Source organism: Dipodomys merriami, unplaced genomic scaffold (genome assembly GCF_024711535.1).
Source record: "Dipodomys merriami isolate MVZ:Mamm:240054 unplaced genomic scaffold, mDipMer1.0.p SCAF_19, whole genome shotgun sequence".
In the NCBI taxonomy this organism is placed as follows: Eukaryota; Metazoa; Chordata; class Mammalia; order Rodentia; family Heteromyidae; genus Dipodomys; species Dipodomys merriami.
In genome coordinates, this window is record NW_027203270.1 from 12,986,472 (window position 1) to 13,013,265 (window position 26,794).

Sequence of the window (26,794 nt, forward strand, 5' to 3'; positions counted from 1 at the left end):
CAACCAGGCCCCTAGGATTCCGGTTGCCAGGCTTCAGCTACCTAGCACCTGGAAGCCAGAGCACTCCACGAGTTCCTGGGCGGCGCGAGGCCCCGGAGGAGACGGAGCTGTGGCCTCCAGAGAAGCAAATCTTTCGTGGTGCGGCACGCCGGGCACGCCCCCCCCCTCCCCGGAGCCCCGAGCCCCGTTCCAGGGAGAAAAGAGGCCTCCCTCCGCCCTCTGCTTCTCAGGGGGGACCCACAGGACTTATTTTCGCGGCCGGGGGCCAAGCAGAGGCGCCCCTGACCGCAGAGCGGAGGGCCAGGCGGGGAGGGCGGGGCGCCGGGCCGGGCGGGCGCTAGGACCGCGCGGGCGCGGCTCCGCCCCCTCTTCCGGCGAGCGGGCTCCCGGGTCGGTCCCCGCGGCGGCCGCGGCTAGTCGGCGTCGCCCGGAGCCGGGGAGCGCGGGCCCGAGCGAGGCGCGGGCTGTGGGGCCGCCGCGTGCCCCGGCCCCGCTCGCCCGTGCCCGCGGCTGAGCCCGCCATGCCTGGCTTCGACTACAAGTTCCTGGAGAAGCCCAAGCGGCGGCTGCTGTGCCCGCTGTGCGGGAAGCCCATGCGCGAGCCCGTGCAGGTCTCCACCTGCGGCCACCGCTTCTGCGACACCTGCCTGCAGGAGTTCCTCAGGTGCGACGGGGGGGGGGGGGGCCCGGGCCGGGGGGGGGGGGCCGCCCGGCGAGGGGCGGGGGCTCCGGCCTTTGTCTGAGCCCCGGCCAGGTGACCCCAGGGGCGCCTGCCTTGACGTCATGGGGTGGCGATGACGTCAGGCCCCGAGGGAGGACACCCCCCTCCCCAGCGTTTGTTCCCCCTCCCTCCCCCCCGGCGGCTCCGCGGGTCCCACCTGCCCAGCCCAGGTGGGGAGAACTCTGGACGTCCCGGCGGGGCTGGGCCAGGAGAGACGCCCTGCCCCCTCCCCGAGGACCGGGCCGCGCCGGCCGTGAACTTTGGATCGCGCGGGGAGGAGGCCGCCCCCGCCGGAGCGGTGGGGCTGTGTTTTCCCTCGTCTAACCTCTTCTGGCTGGCCTCAGTACCGTGGCTATTGTTCTCCCATTTCAGAGATTCAGAGGAAGGCTGAGACTTGCCCAAGGCCACCCAGGAGAAGGCTTAGGCGGGATTCAAGCCCGGGCCGCACGCGGTCACACCGTCCCGGGAGGAGGATCGTGGCCTCCACCCCTCCCCCGAAATAGGCATCCCTCGGGGGTCCCTCCGCTCTCCCGGGGCGGCTGGTGGGAGGGTCACGCACGCGGGTTAGAGCTGCTGCCCCTCTGCCCCCCCCCCCGGGGGCATCCATTACGTTTCCTTTGGGTCTCCAGTCCACTCTGGGAACTGCTGGGGCGAGACGAGGGGAGCGGTGGGGAGCCCGTCCCGAGGAGGCGGCGCCCCAGCGCGCCGGGGACGCTAGGGTCAGCCGCGCGTCTGGGGTGACCGAGGGGCCCCGCACCCGTGCGCCCCCTCGGCGGTGGCAGCCCCTAGCTGGTGGAAATCTCAGCAGGTCCTTTGTTTTCGGTTCCCCGCAGCCCCCCGGCTCCTGCCCTCGCAGATGCTCCCGCACTAGCCACTGTGAGCCCCCTCCTCCCTCTCTGCCGTTCCCTCCTCCCTGCCGTGTACACACTTAACTCTGCTACACACACACGGGCCCATTGTCCTCCCTCCTTCGCTTTCTGGTCTCCAGATGAGGCCAGCTGAGCCAGCCCCCCTCCAGCTGACCCACCCTTACCCGCCGCAGGGAAGGAGCGGGGGAGGGGACTGTCAGGCCTGGCTCCCTTCGCAGTCCCCTAGCTAAAGCTTCTGCCCCTCCTCCTCCCGGAAATCCCCTCTTCCTCTCCTACAGCCCCCTCCCCCCATCCTGTCTTCTCCCCTGGGCCTGGGCCTCCACTGCTCAGCCAAGAACAGCCTCTACCTCTCCCCCTCCCCCCAGTGCCTGAGCTCCGTTGCTGAGGCCTCTGGAGAGAAGAGGTTGGCTAGGCCTCTGTCCCTCACCATCACCTCTATCCTACAAGCTAGGTAGACCATAGTCCTGGCTTAAACCTTTGTCCTGGATGGGCCCCAAACTGCAGGGTAGGCTTCTGCCTGAAGCCTAGGGACTTGCCTTAGTCCCCTCCCTGTCTCCAGAACGACTAGGTCAGCACATTCCTGAAGCAGCCAAGTGGACCCCCCCCCCCCTTGGCCCACTCCTCTTTCCCCACTCCTGCCAGGGCTATTACTCAGGTCGGGCCAGGAAGTCTGGTTGCACTGTTGGTACAAGCACACCTTCAGTGCCTGGGCATGTACTGGTTTTGGCATTGGTGGCATGGCCAGTGATAGTGGGGTCAGGAGGAGGGGATACTAGAAACTCTTTTTTTCTGAACCTGGGACATAAATTGTCCTGGCTCTAAAAGTGCCTTCAGAGCAGGGCTGCCATGTGGCCTCTGCTTCCACCTTGCCTACCACCTATCTGATTCCAACCTACCAGGAATGTCATGCCTGGGGGGGTGGGGGGGGGCCTTAGGTCCTGCTCAATGAGCCTTTGCCCTGCCTGGGCCACACCAGGCATGCATGACTGGTCCTGGCAGGGTCAGCAAGGACATGCTGGCAGGAGGAAGCCCAGCACTGGGCTCCTTGGGTGCTAACAACCAGGTGGGGACTGGAGAGGACTAGGGAGCAGCTGGCAGGGGGTGGGGTTCCTAAGCTCCTGAAGCCAGAGGAACAGTGATCAGCCAGGCTCTGTGTGTGTGTGTGTGTCTGTGTGTGTCTGTGTCTGTGAGACTGTGACAGTAAAGCCTCACTGAGCTGTAGAGTCATAGACCAGCTTCCTTCCTTTCTTTGACTTCTGAGTGAGAAGATTAACCCTTCTCAGAGACAAGTGGTGAGGACCTGGACCTGGTAGGATTGTGAATGAGTGTCAGGCCTCTTGCCTGAGGAGGGAGGATGGTTGGTGTGAGGTAGCCTCGGGCTAACCTTTGCCCTGGTTCTTAGGCTGGCAGTGTTGTGGAGATTGAGCAGCCCTGGCACTTAAATCCCAACCCATCTCAGCTCACCCTCCCATCAGCTTTCAGCCTAGCCAATGAAAACCACTCTGGGGGGAAGGGGTAGCTGGGCAGCCTGTTTTAAGTCCAGCTGCTATCCTGGGGGAGGGGGTGCCAGCTGCCACCTGTTGGCCAAGTGCTATCCTGGCAGCTGGCTCCGCCTCCACTGGTCCCAGAACTACCATTCCCAGAACAGGGAAGGAGTCCTAGAGAATTGGCTCCCCTCTGGCCTCTGCTTGCCCCCTTTGTCTGTGCTGTGGCTGGTTGGGAACCGGTCTGGTGAGGGAGGGAGGGAGGGAAGCTGTCCTGGTTGAGAGGGTGGGGCTATGTTCTCCCTTTCCATAAGGAGAGCTTTGACCCTGCCCTCTCCCCATTTTAGTGAAGGAGTCTTCAAATGCCCCGAGGACCAGCTTCCTCTGGACTATGCCAAGGTGAGTCCACACTGCCAAATAACCCAGGCACAGGGTACAAAGCTGTTGCCCTTGATGGGGGCTGTTGCTGTTAGCAGCCAGCGGGCTCAGGGCCAATGTCAACCCCGAGCCTCAAGATCGCGTGCCCCCACAAAGGCCTGTTCTCCCACCAGCCCAGTTTGCAAACGGAGGCTATGTTTGCCCTGCAGGGCAGGCACAATGCCCAGCCTGTGGGGGTGCACAGAGCTGCTCTGTGTCCTTAAGAAGTGCTCCTTCCCCTTGCCACAGGGCAAGTTAGACTTGTGGCTGAGGGCCAGGAGCCCTCCACCCGGGGATAGGAAACAGGGCAGAGGGGGACACAGCCTGGACGGAGTACTATCTCTCTGGAGGGAGCATGGTTCTGTGCAGGCATGTTGGAGACCCTGAGATCCAACAGCAGGGAAGTGCCTTGGGCACAGAGTGGCAAACAGTATAAAAGAGAGAGGCCTTAGCTCAAGAGAGGCTATTAAGGGCTCTAGAATTGAGCCAGATTAAATAGAGGTGGGGAGGGGTGGGAGTTGGGGACTGAAGCAAGCTCTGACCTTGGCTGGTTCCTTGTCCCTGCTTCCAGATCTACCCAGACCCAGAGCTGGAGGTCCAGGTGCTAGGTCTGTCTATCCGCTGCATCCACAGTGAAGAGGGCTGCCGCTGGAGTGGGCCACTCCGTCATCTACAGGTGAGACTCTGATGGGGGGAGGGCTGGGACTACTACTCCCTCAGCAGGCACTGACTGCAGCCCTTCCCTTCCCACCAGGGCCACCTGAATACTTGCAGTTTCAATGTAGTTCCCTGCCCCAATCGCTGCCCTTCCAAGCTGAGCCGCCGCGATCTGCCTGCACACTTGCAGCACGACTGCCCCAAGCGGCGCCTCAAATGCGAGTTCTGTGGCTGTGACTTCAGTGGGGAGGCTTATGAGGTCAGTGGGGCCCAGCTGAGAGTGGAAGGGAGCGGGGCACTTGGTGGCCCAGGTATCCCTTAATTCAGCCTCTCTGACATTTCCAGAGCCATGAGGGCATGTGCCCCCAAGAGAGCGTGTACTGTGAGAACAAGTGTGGCGCCCGCATGATGCGGCGTCTGCTGGCCCAGCATGCCACCTCTGAGTGCCCCAAGCGCACCCAGCCTTGTGCCTACTGCAGCAAGGAGTTTGTCTTTGACACCATTCAGGTGAGGCCCTTCCTAAGCTGTGGGTTGTGGGGTGGTGGTAACAAGGAGGCAGGCTATTGACTGTTTTTCTGGTCCCAGAGTCACCAGTACCAGTGCCCACGGCTGCCTGTGTCCTGCCCCAACCAGTGTGGTGTGGGCACCGTGGCTCGGGAGGACCTGGCAGGCCATTTGAAAGACAGCTGCAGCACCGCCTTGGTACTCTGCCCATTCAAAGATTCTGGCTGTAAACACAGGGTAAGAGTCCTCCTCCTTCCTGTCAGCTCCTCTTTAGCCCTTCAAGTCCTGGACAGGCTAGCTTTCCTGGCACAGTGAGGCCTTGGTGGGCTCTGCTCTGGAACCCTCATTTTTCCCCTGCTGGTCAGTTAGTTTCCACTTGTTTCTAGCACCCTGTCTTCCTCATGCAGAGTTAGATGTCTACTCTTCCTCTCCATCTTCTCTCCCCTGGACCTTCCCCTTTTGGTAACTTCTCCATTCCCCCCATGGCCTGGGGCTTTACCAACAGTGCCCTAAGCTGGCAATGGCACGACACGTGGAGGAGAGTGTGAAGCCTCATCTGGCTATGATGTGTGCTCTGGTAAGCCGGCAGCGGCAGGAGCTGCAGGACCTTCGCAGAGAGCTGGAGGAGCTGTCAGTAGGCAGTGATGGTGTGCTCATCTGGAAGATTGGCAGCTATGGGCGGCGACTACAGGAGGCCAAGGCCAAGCCCAACCTTGAGTGCTTCAGCCCAGCTTTCTACACACATAAGTATGGTTACAAGCTGCAGGTGTCTGCATTCCTCAATGGCAACGGCAGTGGCGAGGGCACACATCTCTCGCTGTACATTCGTGTACTGCCAGGTGCCTTTGACAATCTCCTTGAGTGGCCCTTTGCCCGACGTGTCACTTTCTCCCTGCTGGATCAGAGCGACCCTGGGCTGGCCAAGCCACAGCATGTCACTGAAACCTTCCACCCTGACCCAAACTGGAAGAATTTCCAAAAACCTGGCACTTGGAGAGGCTCCCTGGATGAGAGTTCTCTGGGTTTTGGATACCCCAAGTTCATCTCCCATCAAGACATCCGAAAGCGAAACTATGTGCGAGATGATGCTGTCTTCATCCGTGCCTCTGTTGAACTGCCCCGGAAGATCCTCAGCTGAGTGCAGAGCTGGGGAGCTCAAGGGGTATAAGGGATGGACATGACCTCAGTCAGGCACTGGCCGAAACTGGAGAGGGGGCTGGCCCCCCTTTCTGCTACTTCTGCCTAGGTTCTGTTACCCTGTTCTTCCCCTACCACCACCCTCAGGTGCCTCCAATCGGTGCTTCATCCCTGATCCCTGGAGGGAGCAGGTCTCGGGATTATCAAGGGCTGGAAACAAGTGATCCCCAGGGCCTGTCTCCCCTCCTGGGCAGGGCAGACATGCCTTGGTGCCAGCCACATTCTACCTGGACTGAGGCACCTGCTCAGGTGCTATGTCCCAAGAGCCATAGGGGGGAGTTGGGAAATGGAGGGTAGTTAAAAGAATCTGCCTTGAGATTAATTTTTTTTCCCCTTTCTCCAGCTGTGGCCCTTCTGGTTATTTATTTCTTTAGTGCTAGGAGGTCACAGCAGGGGAGCTCTGATTTTTAATAAACCCTGAGTTGTATTTATTAACATTGTGCCAGCCTATCTCCTCTGGATTGGTCTGGGACCTGGGAGGCTGGACCCAAGTGAAGGCTAAGGAGCTTTTGAAGAACTCTGCACCAAGATCTGATCTACTATAGTACCAAGATCCAGCTGCCCTAGTGTTACACTCTAGTGGCCTTCAGCGAAACTGCAGCAGGCTTTGTGTGGAAGTTGCTGGCTGCTGCCCTCTGGTGCTTTGATGGAACAGGTGCAGACCCTGCCTGTCTAGAAGATTGGAGTCCCTCTTGTCCATCCTTCAAAGGATAGTGTTCTGCTCTAGATAGGTCATTCTTCGTCAGATGCCTTCTTGTGGTAAACAGTGCTAAGCACTTATTATTTGCCAGTCCGGGAACTTGAACTTAAAGCCTGGGCATTGTTTCTGAGCTTCTTTTGCTTACGTCTAGCACTCTTTAGCCAAAGTGCCACTTCTGGCTTTTTATGTTTATGTGGTACTGAGGAATCAAACCTAGGCTTCATGCTTGCTAGGCAAGCCCTCTACCACTAAACCACATTCCCAGCCCCTGCTAAGCACATTTATTGCAGTATTTCCTTTAATACAAGCAGAGTCGCTTCTGCCATCATAAGGCCCTATTTAAGTGAAGTGAGATGTTACAGACATAAGCTCAAATGGATGTTAATCTAATCCAAAACTCAGTCTACCCAGGCACTAAACTTAGTAAAAAGGGCCTTTGGCTTTAGGGTATATAAGACACTTTGTTTTTTTACCCTCATCCTTATCTCATTTGCCTTCCGCAAGCTTAAATGGGTGCCTATGATTACTCACATTTTGTCAGTTAACTGAACAGAAGTGAGTTGACTTATCAGTGTTCCCTCACCTGGTTTTGGGTAGGGCCTCTATTCCGTACCTCCTCCCCCCCTCCCAAGGTATCCAATCTAGGGCCTTGCATTTGCTGTGTATATGGTTGTACTGTTACAGCCTCAGCTCTGGGATTTGCCTTTTGTGTCAGTCCTCAGCCTGGCAGATGTTTTGTTCATGACCAGCATTCTACAACTCCCCATGCCTAACACTCAGCTTAACCTGGCCCTCATGCCAATATGCCAATAATTTGTGGAACCTAGGCTAAGCTCTGAGTATGAGCTGATATTCCCATGAACCTAACTCAGCCCAGGAATCACTAGTTTGACTCACTTGTCGACTTAGTTCCTGTGATGTTGGATGGGTTGCAGGTCTTTTGTCCAGCTACCAGGGTGTAAACTCAGGAATTCATGTGATCAGATTTTCAGCTCACAGCTGGTACTCTCAGGTATACCTCCATTCTTTTACTAATTGGACATGGAATCTTAGACTTACCTGCTTGGGCTGACTTCAAACTTCAATCTTCCAAGTGTCAGCCTCTTAAGCAGCTAAAATTATAGGTCTGTCTTATTTGAAAGCTTAGGATGGCAGGAATAAAGGAAATAGGCTCACAGAGAATGGCAAGCTGAGGAGGGAAGGGTGGCTTTTTTTTGGGGGGGGGGTTGTGGGGCTTGAACTTAGGGCCTATGCTTCTTCACTCAAGGCTAGCAATCTATCACTTTGAGCCACAGCTCTACTTCTAGTCTTCTGGTAATTAACTGGAGGTTAATCTCCCGGACTTTCCTGCACAGGCTGGCTTCGAACTATGCTCCCCAGATCTCAGCTTCCTGTGTAGCTAGGATCACAGGCATGAGCTATCAGTGCCTGGCAGAAGGGTGTATTTCAGTCCATGAAGGTTCCTTCCATTTAGCACGCTGCCTATCAACTCCTGTTACCAAAGGTTAATTTTTTTTTGGTTGGTCATGGGGCTTGAACTCTGGGCCTGGGCGCTGTCCCTCAGCTCTTCAGCTCAAGTCTAGTGCTCTACCACTTGAGCCACAGTGCCACTTCTGGGTTTCTAAGTGGTTTATTGGAGATAACAATCTTAGAGACTTTCCTGCTTTGAATCACAATCTTCAGATCTCAGCATCCTAAGTAGCTAGGATTACAGGCGTGAGCCACCAGTGCCCGACCAAAGGTTGATTTTATTGCAAATTCCACATTTTGTAAAATAGTCTTTCCCTCCATCATATCAGCACGAATCTACCAGAAAGCAAAGAAGGTAACTGAAATAGTTCTTTTGGGGTTTCTCCTACCCTTGCAGATAAGAGGAAATTTTAAAAAAAAATTTTTTTGAGGGTCACAGGGCCTGAACTTAGCCTGGGCCCTATCCTTTGTTTGGCTCTTCAGCTCAAGGATAGCATTCTACCACTGGAGCCACAGTACAACTTCAGGGTTTTTTCTGCTTATGTGGTGCTGAGGAATTGAACCCAAGGCCTCAGGCATGCAAGGCAAGCACTCTACCACTGAACCACCTTCCCAGCCCAAGGCAAAAAATTCAACAGGTGAGAAAACTCAAATCACTAAGGTGGGTAGGTGGAGGTACAGTTTCCAGATTACAGAACATGTGTCTCCAGTTAAGGGCCCTCAGAAATTGCAGTGTTGGAGGTACAAGGGAAACTTCCATTTTAGTTAGCTTATTTGCTAAGACACGGTGGCTGATGGCCCCTGGGACCCTTTGGTCCCCTCAGAGGCAGCAAATCATGCTTACCAATGAAATTCCACACTAAGCCCCTAGTGGCCCAGCCTGGGGCCTGGGCAGAGGCCATCAGCTGGGCCCCACTCTGGGTTTGCTGAAATACCCATGTGCATGCTCTATAGTCAGTGGCACAGCATAGTCTGAGGATTTTTACTACAGGACCCTCACCAACCCCTCCCCCTCCAAATGAGTCATTCCCATTCTAGTGAGACAGAAAAAATCACCTCAAACACTCATCACATTACACGAATAGGACAAGATCAAAGGTGAGTTTTTTCTTTTTACTGGTTTATAATAATCTTAAAAACCCCATCACACCCATAAACCACCACAGGTGAGGTGAGAGATGGAGAATGAATGCTACAGTATGTGGATAGAGTGGAGAATCCAAGGAATTCCCTAGGAGTAGCATGGGATGGAGGCAGGGAGTAAGTGGACAGGAGGTCCAAGTTTGGACCCTTATTGCTGGTTGGGGGTTGGCTGGCAGAGGGGCTCAGGTTTAACTAGGAAACATCTCACACTGAAGGAGAGGGCAGTTAATTGAAGGGTGGGGAAATCACAGTACATTATCCATGCAGACTAGAGGTGGGAGTGAGAGCTTCAGAGACTTGCACCCCTACATAGGAAGAGGTGTTTTTGAGGTTGTTTGAAAGCCCCTAAGTTGGTGTCTTGTCCAGTTTCCTACAGTGGCAGCTCCCCTTTCGGCACTGGGAAAATTACAGTAAGAATATTTGATTATAGAGATCAAGCAAGAAGTAGGGAACATAGTTATGTGGGAGCTGGAAAGGTCAGGTAAGAGGATAACCAACACCTTGGGAGGAGACAGCACACCAAAAGTTGCAAGGGCTCAGGGACAGGGAGGTACCAGTGTTCACAGACGGCAGGAAAACAATCAGGAACAATAAATTAGGACTTCATGTTGCTATCATTTGGCATAACACAATCAGGCTTTTTTTTTTCTTTTTTAAATATAAGGCAACTTGCCCACACAATTTAAAAACTGGTCTTCAGTCACATTGCTTCAGATCACTAGAGAATTTCTGGCTAAGGAACAGTGGATAGTAAACAGAACCCAGAATCTTAAAAAATATCAACTCACATTCCCCAGAGACAAGAGGAAAGGTTTAAGGGCTTATTTGGTTTAAGGGGGAAGGGAATGAGGGGAAAAGCAAACTGAGCCCTACTAGGTATCTTTAACAGAATACAGGTGCAAAAATTTTACAACAAAACATAATCTAAGTTTAAAGTTACACAAAAGTGGATTTCTAGCCAACTGTCACTTGGGAATGAGACGCGTTGGGCATGGAGTGGGTGGAGGATGGTTTTAAAAGTGAGTGAAAGGGAAAGAGAGGCTATTTCCAATGTAGACTCCTCTCCAGTGGTCAGAATCATGCTCATTTGGTAGAGGAAGAATTCAAAGAGCTTAAGGCTTTGTGTTTTTTTCTCCTTTCTTCATTAATTTAGGGGCTGCAAAAGGAGGTGACTAAGGGTGAATGTACCTGTGGGGCCACTCATACACAATGCTACTCAAACCCACACTACGTTCATACAGAAACATGACATTTAAAACTTACAGTGTACAGCAATATTCTTAGCCAGTGTAGAGAGAACCAAATGCATTTTAACTTTTCCCCCTCCTTTTTTTTTTTTTTTTTTTTTGGTGTTTTTAGTTCCAAACTCCAATGTGATCATCCCTTACCTATCTGATTCCTTCAGTAAGGTAAGGTTTCGTGGGTTTTTGTGTGTGTGTGTGTGTGATTTTTTTTTGTCTCTTTTGCCTTTTTCTTTTTTTTTTTTCTTTTTTCTTTTTTTTTGAGGGGGCAGGAGGTAGGGTTGAGGACAGCAGTTAAGCAGGGAGAGGCAACCATGAGTAGGGGATCCTGGTTATGCCAGATGGCCACTACATTTCTCTAGGTCTAGAAGGGAACTTGGGAACCAAGCGGCCAATACAAAGGCAGTTTTTCTCCATGTCTCAAGGGTATGGCCAAATACCTGCAAGATGCCTTGAGGTGGAGTATGTGGCAAGGGTAAGTTCTGCCCAGGAAGCAGAATAAATGTAAAACAAAGCCTTGAAAAATGGAAAAGAGCTGGGAGATGAACATTGGGTGAGTTTTGATTTGTCTTTGGGTGAATAAGGAATTAGCTTCCAGAGCACTTTGAAAGTCTGGTAGTTCTTAGTCCCATAGAGAGAGACAGGAAGAGGCCTGCTTTAGGGGCCTTAGTCACACAGTCCTAAGAGAAACAGGCAAAGGTTCAGGGAAAGATAAGAGAGGGCTGGAAAAACATAGCCAAGGTGGAAAGCCTAATAGGCAGGCAGTGGAGAGAAAAGCCTGGGGTTAGGGTTAGGTTCTAACATAAAAAATTTTCTTGAGGGGATAAGAAGAAGAGGATCCCTTCTACTCCCTGCCAAATGCCCTTCTTTAGTCATCTAAGAATGATCACATTGGAGAAGCAAAACTTTTAAACTACCCAGTTACTTAAAAGTAAGACTAAACCTTGGAGGGTGATGTATGAAGTGTAGCCTGAGGAGGGTACCATGGCTCCCTATCTATACCCTGGGTGCTGAATATGAAGACTTCGACTATCTGTGGGATCAGGAGCACGGGTGGAAGGGGCTCGGTGGGCCTTGCTCAGCATAGCCAGGCTCTGTTCTCGAAAGCAGGCCTGTTGGAAATCCCCACTCAGGTAATCCACCGTTTGCATCAAGCTGTTCTGGCTTGCCAATGGACCACCCCCAGTCCCTGCTCGGTAATGAGCCCCAGGAGCTGCTGCACAGTCGAGGGGTGCACCTGTGGGCTGCCCACCATGAAATGGCATGGCGAGGTCCTGAGACCCCGAGCTGTCGCTATTGGGAGTGGGAAGAATGTTGTTCCACAGGGGTTGGAAGTAGTGACCATTGGGATAGGCCAGTGGGGCTGCCAGGCCATTGACTGGTGGAGATGGGGTTGGCTTCTCCAGGGTTGGCTTCAGATGGAAGGACTGTGCCAGGCAGAGTTCCTGTGGGTAGGTAGGGGCCTTGCCCACAAAGCCAGTCCCTGCCAACTCACGTCCTGCTGCATGCTTGCCTGTCAGGCCAGGGGCTGGTGTTCCACCAGCCTCGGTGCACATATGTTGTAGGTGGGCCAGCTGATGCTGGTTCCAGGTGACTGGCTTGAGATCGCTAGGGTAGCCAGTGGGGGCTCGAGAGATGCCCGCAGGAAGGTTGACAGGACCTGTGGCAGGCAACGCGGCTGTGGCTGCATGGGTGTGCTCCATGGGATTGACCACACATGAAGGCATTGGTGTGGGGATGCTGTGGGTCGACACCCGGGTACTTGCATTGATGAGCAGACTGCGACTAATAGGGCTGGGGTTGGCGATCTGGCCCTCACACACTGAGGTAGTGCTGATGCCTGCCCTCGTCTGGCAAAACTGGTTGATCTGGTGCACAATGCTGCTCAGGTCCGGGGGCTGGCTGTGCTGCAGGGTGGCCGCCATTGAAAGGGGAATAGTTGAGGTAGACACGGTCACATTCGGGGGAGCATCTGAGTCTGGCATCTTCCGGCCTCCATGAAGCAATGGGTTGGAGGGGTGCTGGAGACCTTGGTGAGCCAGGGCCTGTGGGTGGACTAAGCCCTGGGTTTGAGCCATGGGCTGAGGGTGGCCCAGGCCCTGAGGCTGCTGGAGGCTCTGAGGGTGAGACAGTGCCTGTGGTGGCGGGATACCCTGAGGGTGCTGCAGCGTCTGGGGAGGGGCATGGGCCAGGGTCTGTGCATGCTGCAGGGCCTGCTGGCGGGCCAGAGCCTGGGCCTGGGGGTGGGCTAAAGTGCTGGGTGCCACAGTAGCATAGGGTGCCACTGGTGGGTTCATGATGGCCTCAGGGAGTAACCGGGCTCGGGTGCCGTCAAAGTCCTTGAGTATACTTTTGGCTGGCACTTTGACAATAGCAAGCAGGCCTGCCTTGGTGGCAGCCTGAGTCGGGTAGGGGCTGTAGCGCTGGGCTGATGTGTCGAGGCCGTTCACAGTACGACGAACGTGTTTCCTCTGGGGAACCTTCACACTGTTGGGGAAGATTTTTATAGTCAGTGGGTTGTTTGCGACCTTCTTAGCATACGCGTCCAATTCGGCTGGGGTAGGATAGTGAGCAGTTCTCATTTTCTGTGTAGTGTCCCCTAGAGAGAGAAAGAGAGAGAGAGAGAGAGAGAGAGAAAGAGAGAGGGAGGGAGAGAGAGAGGGAGGAAGGAGAGTAGAGAGGGAGCTCATCAGTGCCAAGCCAACCAGGCCTACTAGAGTCCTCTGTTGAGGGCCTGGGGAGTGGTGGTAGGGGACTGGCCAGTCATCTATAGCCTTTATTCTTGATCCAGCCTCAGACCCCATAATCACATGCAGTGCTGACAACCACTAAGTATGTATAGTGGGCCAGGCTCTCTTCACTAGTGCAAGGATTATCATGAGCCCCATTCTTATAAATGAGGTTACTAAGGATCAAAATGGCAAAGCAACTTTCCAAGTCCTGTATCTGTATCCTGGCCATTTCTCAAAGGTAACCAAGAGTTTCTTTTGCTATATGGAACTGGTAAGTTCCTAACTAGCCCAAGCTGGGGTGGAAGTGGAAAGTTCTAAACAGAGCTGCATGTCAAAGCCCTTGGCGGCTACTCAATCCTTTCCCTGGACCCTCTAGTAAAGAAGGTCCCCAGAGTCACTACTCTTCCGTCTCCAGTGGCCAGGGAGGCACCAGCATTTCTTGTGTCTTGGCAGCTGCAGTGCATGACCATGAGTGGACATGCCCAGCTGGCACAGTGAATAGGACATTTCTTTCTCAGGAGAGGAGGAAGAAGCTGCCAACATCTCTCCCCCTCCCCAATTTACTTTTGTTTACAGTTTACTCAGTGCCTGACAGGATGGAGATCAAAAGGCTTTTTATTTATTTGCCTGTGTGGAGGGAGGGTGATAATAAATAACAGGACAGAAGGGAGAGAATTGAGAAGGAGTCAGAACATCTTTAAGGTCTAGGAGCCAAAAATAATCTGTATTTGGTCCATGTCAGCTGTCATTTTCAAAAACCTGCCTTCCTTTGGAGACTGCGGAAATGCCCATTCCATGGGCCTCATTAATGTTAACAGTCTCTTTGTTCTCATCTCCCGGTGCCTCCCATCAGGGGGCTCCAGCGGATGTCGGGCTTCCAGTCAAAAAGGAAAAGATTCCCAGAACAAGAGTTCTTTAAGGAGGTAGGGCTCTTGTAAGGGGTCACTTCTTAGTTCTAGCTCTCTTAGAGGAGGGGTCTATCCTGCATATACACAAAAGGTGTTTAATAAATGCTTGCTGAATGAGTAAATATACAGACTGCCCATAGCACAAGTGGCTTGGCTGAAAGCCTGGACTCAGCTAGCTGACTTCCTCCCTTGCAAAACACAGCCAGGATAGATAGATAGACCAAGGACTAATTTGCTGAATGCCCAGCTGGTAGTCTCAGCTGGCTACAGCCCAAAGGAGACCCCATTCAAAGTCACATCACTGAGAATCAACTTAGTGAGTGTGCTGGAAGGCAACAGGGCACAGCTGCCTGTATTTGGTGACATTACTGGCTAGCTGGCAGCAACTGCTTAGAAACTGCTGCTGCTCTCTGAAGCAGGAAAGAAAAGCTCAAGTCCAGGAAGGGCAGAGAGATTTGGTCCCATGCTAAAAAAGGCAGACCTGAGCAAAAAGGAAACATATATAAAGGAAAAAGCCAGTGCTTCTATATATTAGCACAATGACTATTCTTAGTAAATATTCCAACAAGGACCTGCTTTATTTGCTGATTACAGAATAGATGTTTATACATAAATAAAATGTCTGTGAAATGTGATTCAGGAAGGTCTTAAAAAGATGAATATGAGCCAGGCACTGATAGCTTGAGCCTATAATCGTAGCCACTCAGGAGGCTGAGATCTGAGAACTGCAGTTCAAAGCCAGCCCAGGCAGGAACATCTGTGAGATTCTTATCTCCAATTAACCACCTAAAAACTAAAAGTAGCATTGTGGCTCAAGTGGAAGAGTGTTTGCCTTGAGCTGAAGAGCTCAGGGCCAGCGCCCAGGCCCAGAGTTTAAGCCCCACAACCGGGAAAAAAAAAAAAAAAGAATATGATGGTGAGAGCTGAGGGCATAAAGAAGGGAAACGTAGAAGACCAGAAATCTCCTATTACTATGTAGAACTGTCTGATCCGAATCAAAGTGCAGCTTGAATTTTACCATTTCTTTTTTTTTTTTTGGCCAGTTATGGGGCTTGAACTCAGGGCCTGGGTGCTGTCCCTTAGCTCTTTAGCTCAAGGCTAGTGCTCTACCACTTGAACCACAACGCTACTTCGGCTTTTTCTGCTGATGTGGTGCTAAGGAATCAAACCCAGGGCCTCATGTATGTAAGGCAAGCACTCTACCACTGAGCCAACTTCCCAGCCCAAATTTTACCATTTCTTATATAACAGTGATACTTAATGGGCTTTAGCTATCACAAGGTAAACCGATTTTCTGGCCTTTCTTACATTCTTCAGAGAAAGATTAAAAACAAAAGCCGGGCGCTGGTGGCTCACACCTGTAATCCTAGTTACTAAGAAGGCTGAGGTCTGAGGATCACAGTTCAATTCCAGCCCAGGCAGAAAAGTCCGTGAAACTCTTATCTCCAATTAACCATTAGAGAACCGGAAGTGACACTGTGGCTCAAACGGTAGAGCGCTTGCCTTGAGTTGAAGAGCACATGGATAGTGCCCAAGCCCAGAGTTCAAGCCCCACGACTGACAAAAAAACAAACAAAAAAACCCCAAGGTGCTGGTGGACTCTCGCCTGTAACCCAAGTTACTCAGGAAGCTGAAATCTGAGGATTATGAAGCCAGCTGGGCAGAAAAATCCTTAAGACTCCAATTAACCGGGCTGGGAAGGTGGCTCAGTGGTAGAATGCTTGCCTTGCATGCATGAGGCCCTGGGTTCGATTCCTCAGCACCACATAAGCAAAAAGAAAAAAGCTGGAAGTGGCGCTGTAGCTCAAGTGGTAGAGCGCTAGCCTTGAGCTGAAGAGCTGAGGACAGAGCCCAGGCCCAGAGTTCAGGCCCCACTACAGGACTCCCCCACCCCCCCCCCCCAAAAAAAGACTCCAATTAACCACCAAAATGCCTGAAGTGGAACTGTGGATAGCCAGGCACCAGTGGCTCATGCCTGTAATTTTAGCTACACAGGAGGCTGAGATGTGAGGATGGTGGTTCAAAGCAAGCCTGGTCAGGAGCAGGAAGATCCATGAGAGTCTTATCTCCAATTAGCCACAAGAAAATGGAAGTGGTGCTATGGCTCAAGTGGTAGAGTGCTAGCCTTGATCTGAAGCTCAGGGCCAGCACCCAGGCCCAGAGTTTAAGACCCACAATTGACCTCCCCCCAAAAATAAATCCCAGGGACAAAACAAAAACAAAACAGAAAACAACAAAAGACCTAGAACAACACCAACAGGTTTGAGATTTTTGAAAGCTAATTCCTAAATCTCAACTCAGTATTCCAATAGAAGTTCCCTTGTCAGCCATTATACTTAAGTGTGTGGTCAGAATCACAGGCTAACATAGGGCTTTATCCAGAGCAGATACTTGATAAGTGCTATTAATTCAGTTCTGCCAACTGAACAATCAATGGGACAACTGAGTTGTCAAACTGAGTTGGTGAGTTTTACATCTTCAGAGAGGAAATGTATGTTTGCTATCTGGGTTCTATAGCCCATGTCCATGTTAGCAGTCTTCTCTGCTTGAAATCCAAGCAGGAGACTGTGGTACAGTCAGTGGCTTGTTGAATATAAAAGTTTCTTTGTTCCAAGGCCGTACTGACTCTCAATTTTTTTTTTTCCCCTAGCAGAGGCATAAGGGCCTGGGTAATGTCCCTTAGCCTTTTTGCTTATTGGAAATAAGAGTCTAACAGAAGGCTGGGAAGGTGGCTCAATGGTAGAGTGCTTGCCTTGAATACATGAGGCCCTGGATTCGATTCCTCAGTACCACATAAGCAGCAAAAGCCAGAAGTGGCACTGTGGCTTAAGTGGTAGAGCACTATCCTTGAGCTGAAGAGCTGAGTGACAGCACCCAAGCCCAGAGTTCAGGCCTGTGACCAACCCTTCCCCCCCCCCCCCAAAAAAAAAAAAGTTGCATAGACTTGCCTGCCTGGGCTGGCTTCTAACAAATCCTCAAATCTCAGCCACCTGAGTAGCTAGGATTATAGGCGCCAGCTTATAGGAACCTGGTTTATTTATGACTTTTCATGTTTTTACTACTAAATATACTTTATCAAAAGCACACAAAAAAATAAACCCATCTACTTAAATATTGGTACACAGTGTCCACAGAGGTAAGGCAGCATAGAGAATACGGAGTGTATGGAGTGTATGGCTAGGGAAAATAGATCTAGAGTAGAGCTTTATCATCTGCCTAGTGAGTCTGGGTCATTCCTCATTCATCAGCAGAAACAGTATCTGCTCTCTTACTACCAAGATCAAGACATTCAAGGAACAGGAAAATACTTCGTGAACACAGACCATGACTCTGATAGACATTTAAGAATAGCTGTATTGGCTAAGTCTACAATATATGAGACAAAGAAATCAGATTTAAAAAAAACCCAACTGTAAGCTCTTGGCCTTAAGGTAAATGTAACTTAAATATGACTCAAGTCAAATGAGAGTTAGAGGTAGCAGGAAGCACTATTGTTTGTCTGTGGATGAATGAAAAAAAATTCCAGAATCTTATCTTCCCCAGACTTGCCTGCTTTTCCTTTTATTTTGAAAGTCAGAATACATGGGTAGCATATCCAATGTATTATAAATATAGAGTTTGATCTAAATGTGAGTTCCAGCTCAGTTAGTGCTGAACAATCATGTGACACAGTTAAGAGACAAACCCTCTATGCCTCATTCATACAATGACACTTGCTAGCAGTCCTAGTTACTCCAGAAGCTGAAGCACAGAGGATCGACTTAGCCTAGAAGTTTGAGAACAGCCTGGCCAATGTAGTAAGATCAAAACTCAAAAAGACAAAACAAACACGAACATATGGAAGGTAGTGGGTACCAGCAGGAGAGAGGGGAGCTAATAAGAAGGGTGTAAAAGCCCCATGACCGACAAAAAAAAAAAAAAAAAAAAAGAAGGGTGTAAAAGATGAATATGGTAGTACTTTTTTTGCCCGTATGAAAATAGAATGAAACTGCTGAAATTGTTTTCAGGAGGTAGGGAGGAAAGTGGTAGATGGGGTGAGGTTGATTGGGATACAGTATATGCATGTGTAAAAATGTTACAAGAGAAATCCCTTTGTATAGCTAATGTATGCAGATAAATATAACATTCAACACAGTGCCTGATACATGGCATGTACTCCATCGTTAGCTATTACTACGTATTTTTTTTTTTTCGGTCGTGGGGCTTGAACTCTGGGCCTGGGCGCTGTCCCTCAGCTCTTCAGCTCAAGGCTAGCGCTCTACCACTTAAGCTACAGCGCCACTTCCGGTTTTCTGGTGGTTTATTGGAGATAGGAGTCTCACGGTCTTTCCTGCCCGGGCTGGCTTTGAACCGCGATCCTCAGATCTCAGCCTCCTGAGTAGCTAGGATTATAGGCGTGAGCCACCAGCGCCCGGCTTGTTAGCTATTACTACGATTTTATCCAATCATAGGGTCAATTCAACATTTCCATACCCTTCCACCACTAGGGGGCAGACAGGTATCTAAAGAAGTAGTAAACAATCATTTCAGCATTTGTCCAGGACACTCCTTCAAGGCCACTTGAAAGAGTCAAAGTGGTCATCTAAAAGTCGGTGTGACACTAGGGACATGGCTCAAGCAATAGAGCACTTGCATATCAAGTATGAGGCTGAGTTCAAACCACTGTTACTGCCAAAAAGAAAAGATGATGAGGACTAAGAAACCTTAAAAATTTCAGCCATTTATATGGTGAATATCTGATGTCATTACTACATATCTGAGGCTAAGCCATGGAAATAAGTAAAGGTTCAAAGTTAAGGAAGAAAAAATGTCTGGGGTATTGGGAGAAGATGGGCCAGAAAAACAACAAATTTCTAAGTACATAGTTCCAAAACGGCTGGAGGTTCTCAAAAATAAGTGACATCATGGCTTGTGTGCAATGTAGAAAAGTTCTAGAAGGTCTGAGATGCAGCTCAAGTGGTAAAGTATCTAACAAGGACAAGACCCTGATTCCTAATCCAAGTACTGCTCCCAAAAAGCTCTAGCAGTGTATCCACCTAACCCAACCTGTTTATGTCTAGTCATAGAGCCTACCCAAAGCCAAGATGATTTGTGGACTTGCTATGTAGCTTAGGCTGGCCTGTAATTATGTTCCTACAGCCTAAGCTTCCTGAGTGTTGGGATTGCTGGTGTGGGCCACCATGCTTGTTAGAAGTCTTTTCCTTTTTATATCACACCTCTGGAGGAAGATGTCAGAGTATGTTAAAGAATATAGAAGTAAGCCGGTGGCTCACGCCTGTAATCCTAGCTACTCAGGAGGCTGAGATCTGAGGATCATGGTTCAAAGCCAGCCCAGGCAGGAAAGTTTGTGAGGCTCTTATCTCCAATACCCCCCTCTCCCCCCCCCCCACTAGAAAACTGGAAGTGGCACTGTGGCTCAAGTGGTAGAGCGCTCGTCTTGAGCTCAAGAGCACAGGGACAGCGCCCAAGCCCAGAGTTTAAGCCCCACGACCGACCAAAAAAAAAAAAAGAATATAGATGGAAAACATCAAGCTTCTCTCCTTGTGTTATTGTATATTTTCAAGTATATTTCCTCTCTAATTTTGTTTGTAGAAGCAAAAGCTAGATACAATGTAATGTGTTGAATGTATGTGTATGTGGGAGAGTGTAGGTAGGCGGGTTAGGCTGAGATGAGAAAGTATGGCATAGCAGAAAGAATTTGCTTACTGTGTCAGTAAGCCAGATATAGAAGATGGTCACTTCAGCCTTGAATGTTCAGAGTTAGATTCATCAGACAAATCGAATTACAGGACAAGCTAGGTTATGGGTTTTCTGCTCTCTCAAGAAATTTTTTTTTTTTTTGGTCAGTCCTGGGGCCTGAACCTTGAGCCTGGGGGCTGTCCTTCAGCTCTTCAGCTCAACTCTAGCACTCTACCACTTGAGCCACACCACCGCTTCCAGCTTTATCTGCTTATGTGGTGCTGAGGAATTGAACCCAGGGCCTCAGGCATGCAAGGCAAGCGCTCTACCACTGAGCCAGCTTCCCAGCCCGCTAGATCACTTTTTTAATGGTTGATGATCTCACAGAATAAGAGTTGCACCAAGTTCAGCTGCTGTGTGGGAATATTTTTGTTGTCATTGTTTTTTTGTTGGTCCTGGGCCTTAAACCAAGGGCCTGGTGTGCTGTCCTTGAACATTTCTGCCCAAAGCTAGTGACATGAGTCATAGCTCCACTTCTGGCTTTTTGGTGGTTAATTGGAGTCTCATAGACTTTACTGCCCTAACTGGCTTTGAATGGCAGTTCTCAGATCTCAGCCTCCTAAGTAGCTAGGATTATAGGTATGAGCTACCAGCTCCTGATTTGCTGTGTGGTTTTGTAAGAAACTTAATTGGAACATTACACTTATTTGTTTACATGTTGGCTCTCTTTGTCCTAGAGTCAAATAGATGCAATAGAGGCAGTGTGCACTTACATAAAGCTAACAATATCTACTATCTGGAATTTACAGAAAAAGTTTGCTGGGGCTGGGAAGGTGGCTCAGTGGTAGAGTGCTTGCCTTGCATGCATGAGGCCCTGGGTTCGATTTCTCAGCACCACATAAGCAGAAAAAGCCGGAAGTGGTGGTGTGGTTCAAGTGGTAGAGCGCTAGCCTTGAGCTGAAGAGCCGAGGGACAGCGCCCAGGCCCAGAGTTCAGGCCCCACGACCAACCAAAAAAAAAAAGTTTGCTAATGCCTGTCATGAAGGATTTAAATAACGTGCTGAAGCATTTTGTCTGACTAAAAAAAAATTTCACTGCTCCATTGATTCCACCTTTGCTCTGAAAGGATATTCTCTTGCAAATTCTGGGCCATTTTATACATAAAGATACAAAATATGTAGTAATGAGCCAGGAATAGGTATTTTCCTTGCATATCATGTCGTATGAGGATAGAATGCAATAATCTGAGAAACTGTGAACTATATTATGTTCCAACTCTAGCCAATTAAGACAGGAATCTTACACAGTTCTCAAAGGCTCAATCTTGTGGGAAATACATTGGCAGGTAAATGCCATTGGCAGGTAAATGCCCAGAGAGCCTAAGAGAGGTAGTTCCCAATTCTTCTGAGGGTAAAAGCTCCTTTACTTTCTGTGAACTGAAGTCAACTGGCTCAAAAGACAGACAGTAATACCAAAGGGAATTATTTCCATGGTAGAACATGGTATAGTTTTAGAGACACAGTTTAACTAGAATATGAGTCTTCATCCAGTTCTTCAAACTGTAGTGCCTTTTCTTTTTGTGCTGGTACTGGGGCTTCAACTCAGGGTCTGGACACTGTCTCAGCTCTTTCACTTAAAGCTGGTGCTCTACCATGTAAGCCATTGCTCTACTTCTAGTTTTTTGGTGGTTAACTGGAGATAAGTCTCGCTAAATTTTCTGTGTGGGCCAGTTTAGAACCAAGGATTACAGGCATGAGTCACTAGTACCCAGCTATGTTGCAGCACCTTTTGAAGGGTGGTGGTATGGGTGTGTGTGTGTGTGTGTGTGTGTGTGTGTGTGTGTGTGTGTGTGTGTGTGTGTGTGTGTGTGTGTGTGTGTGTGTGTGTGTGTGTGTGTGTGTGTGTGTGTGTGTGTGTGTGTGTGTGTGTGTGTGTGTGTGTGTACAGGCATGAGTCACTAGTACCCAGCTATGTTGCAGCACCTTTTGAAGGGTGGTGGTATGGGTGTGTGTGTGTGTGTGTGTGTGTGTGTGTGTGTGTGTACAGGCATGAGTCACTAGTACCCAGCTATGTTGCAGCACCTTTTGAAGGGTGGTGGTATGGGTGTGTGTGTGTGTGTGTGTACAGGCATGAGTCACTAGTACCCAGCTATGTTGCAGCACCTTTTGAAGGGTGGTGGTATGGGTGTGTGTGTGTGTGTGTGTGTGTGTGTGTGTGTGTGTGTGTGTGTGTGTGTGTGTGTGTGTGTGTGTGTGTGTGTGTGTGTGTGTGTGTGTGTGTGTGTGTGTGTGTGTGTGTGTGTGTGTGTGTGTGTGTGTGTGTGTCCTCTAAAGTTCCTTGTCTTATAGTTCTTTTGCTTAACAGAAAGCTACTACCAACAATTAAAGTGAAGATCATATGCATTAAGGATTTGGAGTATTAAAGAGATTTTGATCACAAAAGTACCTCACATTGCTGACAGGTTGGGCCATTGCAGCTGCTTTCCTGCTGTCCCCCTATATATGCTTCATATACCTCAAAGGTAGCAAAATTCAGGATTAATGTTCCCAGATGCATTCTGGGATGGCCTACATGTAGGCACAAACAAAAGAATCATACATCCTTCCTTGGGAATCTAAATGACTTACATTTCTGAAGTCCAGTGTTCATCTGCGTGTGAGAAAGAAGCTGAAAGGACAGGTCACCTGGCCCTGGTAGACAGGCTAGCATGGCACACCAGCATCAACACAACATGGGGCTCACACTGTAAAGAACAAAAATAAAACAGGGTCATACAATAAGGCAACTCATTCAAAAAAGACATTTGGAACATTAGGTATGAGCAGGATAGGTCCACATTTAAGCAAATAAACAATTTAATTAGCAGCACACCGGTTTGACAATATATGTACATCTTGTATGGTAGTATGTATCTATAATCCCAGCACTTGGGAAGCTAAAACAGGAGGATTGTGAATTCAAGGTCAGACTGGGCTACATAGCAAGTTTTAGAGCAACCTGGAATATATATAAGAAGACTTTTCTTTTTTCTTTTTCTTTCTTTTTTTTTTTTTTTTTGGTCAGTCATGGGACTTGAACTCTGGGCCTGGGCGCTGTCCCTCAGTTCTTCAGGTCAAGGCGAGCGCGCTATTGCTTGAGCTACAATGCCATTTCTGGTTTTCTAGTAGTTTTTATTGGAGGTAAGAGTCTCACAGACTTTCCTGCCTGGGCTGGCTTTGAACCGTGATCCTCAGATCTCAGCCTCCTGAGTAGCTAGAATTACAAGCGTGAGCCACCGGCGCCTGGCATAACAAGACTTTTCAACAACCATTAATATAGCTAAAATGATATTCCAGTCAGCATAGTTGTATGGGTAGGAGAAATAAAAATTGGCAAATGAATATTCATACAAATTATTGAAAAATACAGGTGTATTTGTGAAGCTTGAACATACTTAAAAGTATACTGCCCTAGGGGCTGGAAACGTGGCTTAATGGTAGAATGCTTGCCTAGCATACATGAAGCCCTAGGTCTGATTCCTCAAATATTCCTCAGTACCACATAAACAGCAAAAGCTGGAAGTGGCGCTGTGGCTCAAATGGTAGAGCATTTTGAGCACAGAGAGGCCCAAAGACAGTGCCCAGGCTCTGAGTTCAAGCAACAGGACCGACAGAAAGCAAAAACAAAACAAAACAAACACTGGCCTTTGTAGGACCTAGCTCAGTCCATTTAAAATCCTGGTTGGAGGCTAGGGAAGGCAGACATTTCTAGAGGCATTTAGTACATGAATTATAATGGTGTACTGACTTGTGATCAAGAAATCTGAATGCATTCCTCCCCTCAGCTTCTTGTTTTGTAGTTCAGGCTGGCCTTAACCTTATAGTTAAATCTTGGGGTTACAGGCATATATACCCAAACCTGGCTCATTAAATTTGTATGTGTGTGCACACCAGTGCTAAGACTTCAGCCTCAAGGTCTGCCTTAGTTTTCTCACTCAGTCCTAGTGCTCTATCACTATATCTCTACTTCCAGCTTTTCTGCTAGTTAATTGGACCTTAAGATTTTCTTGGATTTGTCTGTCCTTGCTGGCTTCAAACTGTGATCCTCAGATCTTTTTTATTTTTATTTCGTCGGTTGTGGGGCTTGAACTCTAGGCTTAGGCAATGTCCCTGCACTCTTCAGCTCAAGATGAGCACTCTACCACTTGAGCCACAGCGCCACTTCTGGTTTTCTACTAGTTTTACTGGAGATAAGAGTCACACGGACTTTCCTGCCCAGGCTGGCCTTGAACCGTGATCCTCACATCTCAGCCTCCTGAGTAGCTAGATCCTCAGATTTTATTCTCCCAAATACCTAGGATTATAGGAATTGAGCCACCAAAACCTAGCAAGGGTCTCATTTGACATGTCCATATATTCACACAAAGTTCCTTGATCAGACTCATCCCTTCATCATTGCCCATATCCCCTGAACTTGCTTTTAAAATGAAGAAGTTGCAAAGCATTCTACAAGGTGTAGTTACTTCTCCCCCTGTCAGCCATTTTGAGACAGGTTCTTCATATGTAAGCCCAGGCAGACCTTGGTACTATTAATCCCTCCCAAATACTAGAATTACAGGCCTCTGCCACCTCACCTTGGCTACAAGTAACAATATTCCTATTTGTACTTTATTTATTTATTTATTTATTTTGGCCAGTCTTAGGGCTTGAACTCGGGTCTAGGCATTGTCCCTGCCCTAAGATCCCCCCCCACCCCCCCGTCGGTCGTAGGGCTTGAATTTTGGGCTTGGGCACTGTCCCTGTGTTCTTCAGCTCAAGGTGAGTGCTGTACCTCTTGAGCCACAGCACCACTTCCAGTTTTCTAGTGGTTTATTGGAGATAAGAGTCTCACAGACTTTCCTGCCCAGACTGACTTTGAACTATGATCCTCAGATCTCCCCTCTGAGTAGCTAGGTCGCTAAGCTTCTTTTGCTCAAGGATAGATAGCACTCTACCACTTGAGCTACAGCACTATTTGTAGCTTTTTCTGTTTATGTGGTACTGAGGATCGAACCTAGGACTTCATGCATACTAGGCATGAAACACTACTAAGCCACATTCCCAGCTCCTATTTATACATTTTAAGGAATTAAAAGAATTCAACTTTCTCACTGCCTATTAAACAATTAAGACTTCCTGGACTCTTAGCTGGGCACTGGTAGTTCTCACCAGTAATCCTAGTTACACAAAACATTGAGATATGAAGATTGCAGTTCAAAGCCAGTCAGGACAAGAAAGTCCATGAGACTTTTATCTTTAATTAACCACCTGAAAGCCAAAAATGGAGCTGTGGGATCAAGTTGTAGAGTACTAGCCTTGCGGGGGCCAGGAGGGGGGTGAGGAGATGGAGAAGATGACAAAAAAACACTCTGAGAGGGGCTGGGAAGGTGGCTCAGTTGTAGTGCTCTTGCCTTGCAAGCATGAGGCCCTGGGTTCGATTCCTCAGCACCACATAAGCAAAAAGAAAAAAGCCAGAAGTGGCGTTGTGGCTCAAGTGGTAGAGCGCTAGCCTTGAGCTGAAGAGCTGAGAGATAGTGCCCAGGCCCAGAGTTCAGGCCCCACAACCGGTCCAAAAAAAAACAACAAAAACACTCAGACTGTGCCCAGTCCAAGCCCCAGGACTGGCACACACACTGACACACACCCCCACACACACAAAAAACAGCAGCTCTTTTTTTTTAGGGGGGGGTCCGGTTGTGGGGTCTGAACTCTGGGCCTGGGCGCTGTCCCTCAGCTCTTCAGCTCAAGGCTAGCGCTCTACCACTTGAGCCACAGCACCACTTTCAGCTTTTTTCTTTTTGCTTATGTGGTGCTGAGGAACCGAACCCAGGGCCTCAGGCATGCAAGGCAAGCGCTCTACCACTGAGCCACCTTCCCAGCCCACAGCAGCTCTTTGTATAGATTAATTTAACCAGTGATGTTCACACAAACCCCTGCTGTTGCAAAGAAGTCCTGCAATAATGTAAGCTCCCTTTGTAGCAGAAACAATCTTCTCAAATAAGTAGAATATAGTAAAATGTATGAATTTCCTTCCCAATGATGCAAAACCTACAAATCAAGGTTCCATATTAGAACTTTAGATCATAATAAAGGAGTGAAGGAAAAGCTCAAATGTTAAAGACCACAAAACCTCTTTATTTCCTTTAGAGAGCTTTGTTGGGTATGTGAAACAACCTCAAAATGATGAGTATCTCAGAGTTCCAGCTTTAAGGATCAGGTACCTGAAAAGATACTTTGTAAAAGAGGCTGCTTATGCTGTGTCTAAGATAGTACTTTCAGGAAAAGAACAAAAGAATGAATACCTCAGTGAAAATAGAACTGCTTTGGAGTTCTGGCACAGATTGAATCTTTTAGGTCTCTAGTGGATGGGACAACAGAATGAACACAGTGTGCCTAACACAGTGCAACAAGAAATAAAATCAAGGGCTGGGAAGTTGGCTCAGTAGTAGAGTGCTTGCCTTGCGTGCATTAGGCCCTGGGTTGGATTCCTCAACACCACATAAGCAGAAAAAGCTGGAAGTGGTGTTATGGCCCAAGTTGTTGAGCATGAGCCTTGAGCTGAAGAGCTGAGGGACAGCGCCCAGGCCCAGAGTTCAGGCCCCATGACCAACAAAATAAATAAATAAATAAAAATGAAGTCAAACGATCAAGGTTGTGCTTACAATCTGTTCCCTTATAAATGCTGGTCTCTTATTTAATAACCTCTCAATTACCACCCTAATATATAGCTCAGGGCATAATCCAGGAAAGGAGAGGAGGTATCAAATCCAGTGTTGCATAGTAGAAAAATTTTGGTTAATGACACTGTCATATGGTCTATAATGGAAGCTAGATGCTGGTGGTTTACCACCTGTAATCCTAGCTACTCAGGAGGCTGAGATCTGAGGATCAAGGTTTGAAGCAAACACAGGGAGGAAAGTCTGTGTGAGACTCTTATCTCCAATTAATCACCAGAAAACTGGAAGTGGTTCAGAAAAGCTCAGGGATAATGCCCAGGCTCCCAGTTTAAGCCCTACAGCCACCACCACCCCTACCAACAACAACAAAGAGATCTG

At 49.1% G+C, this 26,794-nt stretch overlaps 2 protein-coding genes across 4 annotated transcripts in view; one reads left to right on the forward strand and one right to left on the reverse strand.

The window, feature by feature from the left end:
- The first annotated feature begins 407 nt into the window (after positions 1–407).
- On the forward strand, positions 408–6,284 carry Traf4 (TNF receptor associated factor 4). Its single transcript, XM_070027323.1, has 7 exons — positions 408–664; positions 3,422–3,473; positions 4,063–4,167; positions 4,246–4,407; positions 4,494–4,655; positions 4,734–4,889; positions 5,158–6,284. The coding sequence occupies exons 1-7, from the start codon at positions 522–524 to the stop codon at positions 5,788–5,790; spliced, it is 1,413 nt and encodes a 470-aa protein (XP_069883424.1). The 5' UTR covers positions 408–521; the 3' UTR covers positions 5,791–6,284.
- Positions 6,285–9,113: 2,829 nt separating this feature from the next.
- The window catches only part of Fam222b (family with sequence similarity 222 member B), a 63,972-nt gene continuing 46,291 nt past the window's right edge, over positions 9,114–26,794 (reverse strand). For all 3 annotated transcript variants that reach the window (XM_070027327.1, XM_070027328.1, XM_070027329.1), the window contains 2 exons: positions 22,350–22,465; positions 9,114–13,002 (listed from right to left, as the gene is read on the reverse strand). In XM_070027327.1, coding sequence (XP_069883428.1) covers positions 11,396–13,002; positions 22,350–22,431 — 1,689 coding nt within the window. In that variant the 5' untranslated portion in view covers positions 22,432–22,465 and the 3' untranslated portion in view covers positions 9,114–11,395. The remainder of the gene's footprint in view (positions 13,003–22,349; positions 22,466–26,794) is intronic.

Excerpts from the sequence above, each read along its gene's own strand:
- Traf4 (XM_070027323.1), top strand. The coding sequence starts at position 522 with ATGCCTGGCTTCGACTACAAGTTCCTGGAGAAGCCCAAGCGGCGGCTG. Across the intron at positions 665-3,421 it reads TGCCTGCAGGAGTTCCTCAG|TGAAGGAGTCTTCAAATGCC; the intron begins GTGCGACGGGGG and ends TCCCCATTTTAG. Across the intron at positions 4,656-4,733 it reads TTGTCTTTGACACCATTCAG|AGTCACCAGTACCAGTGCCC; the intron begins GTGAGGCCCTTC and ends TTCTGGTCCCAG.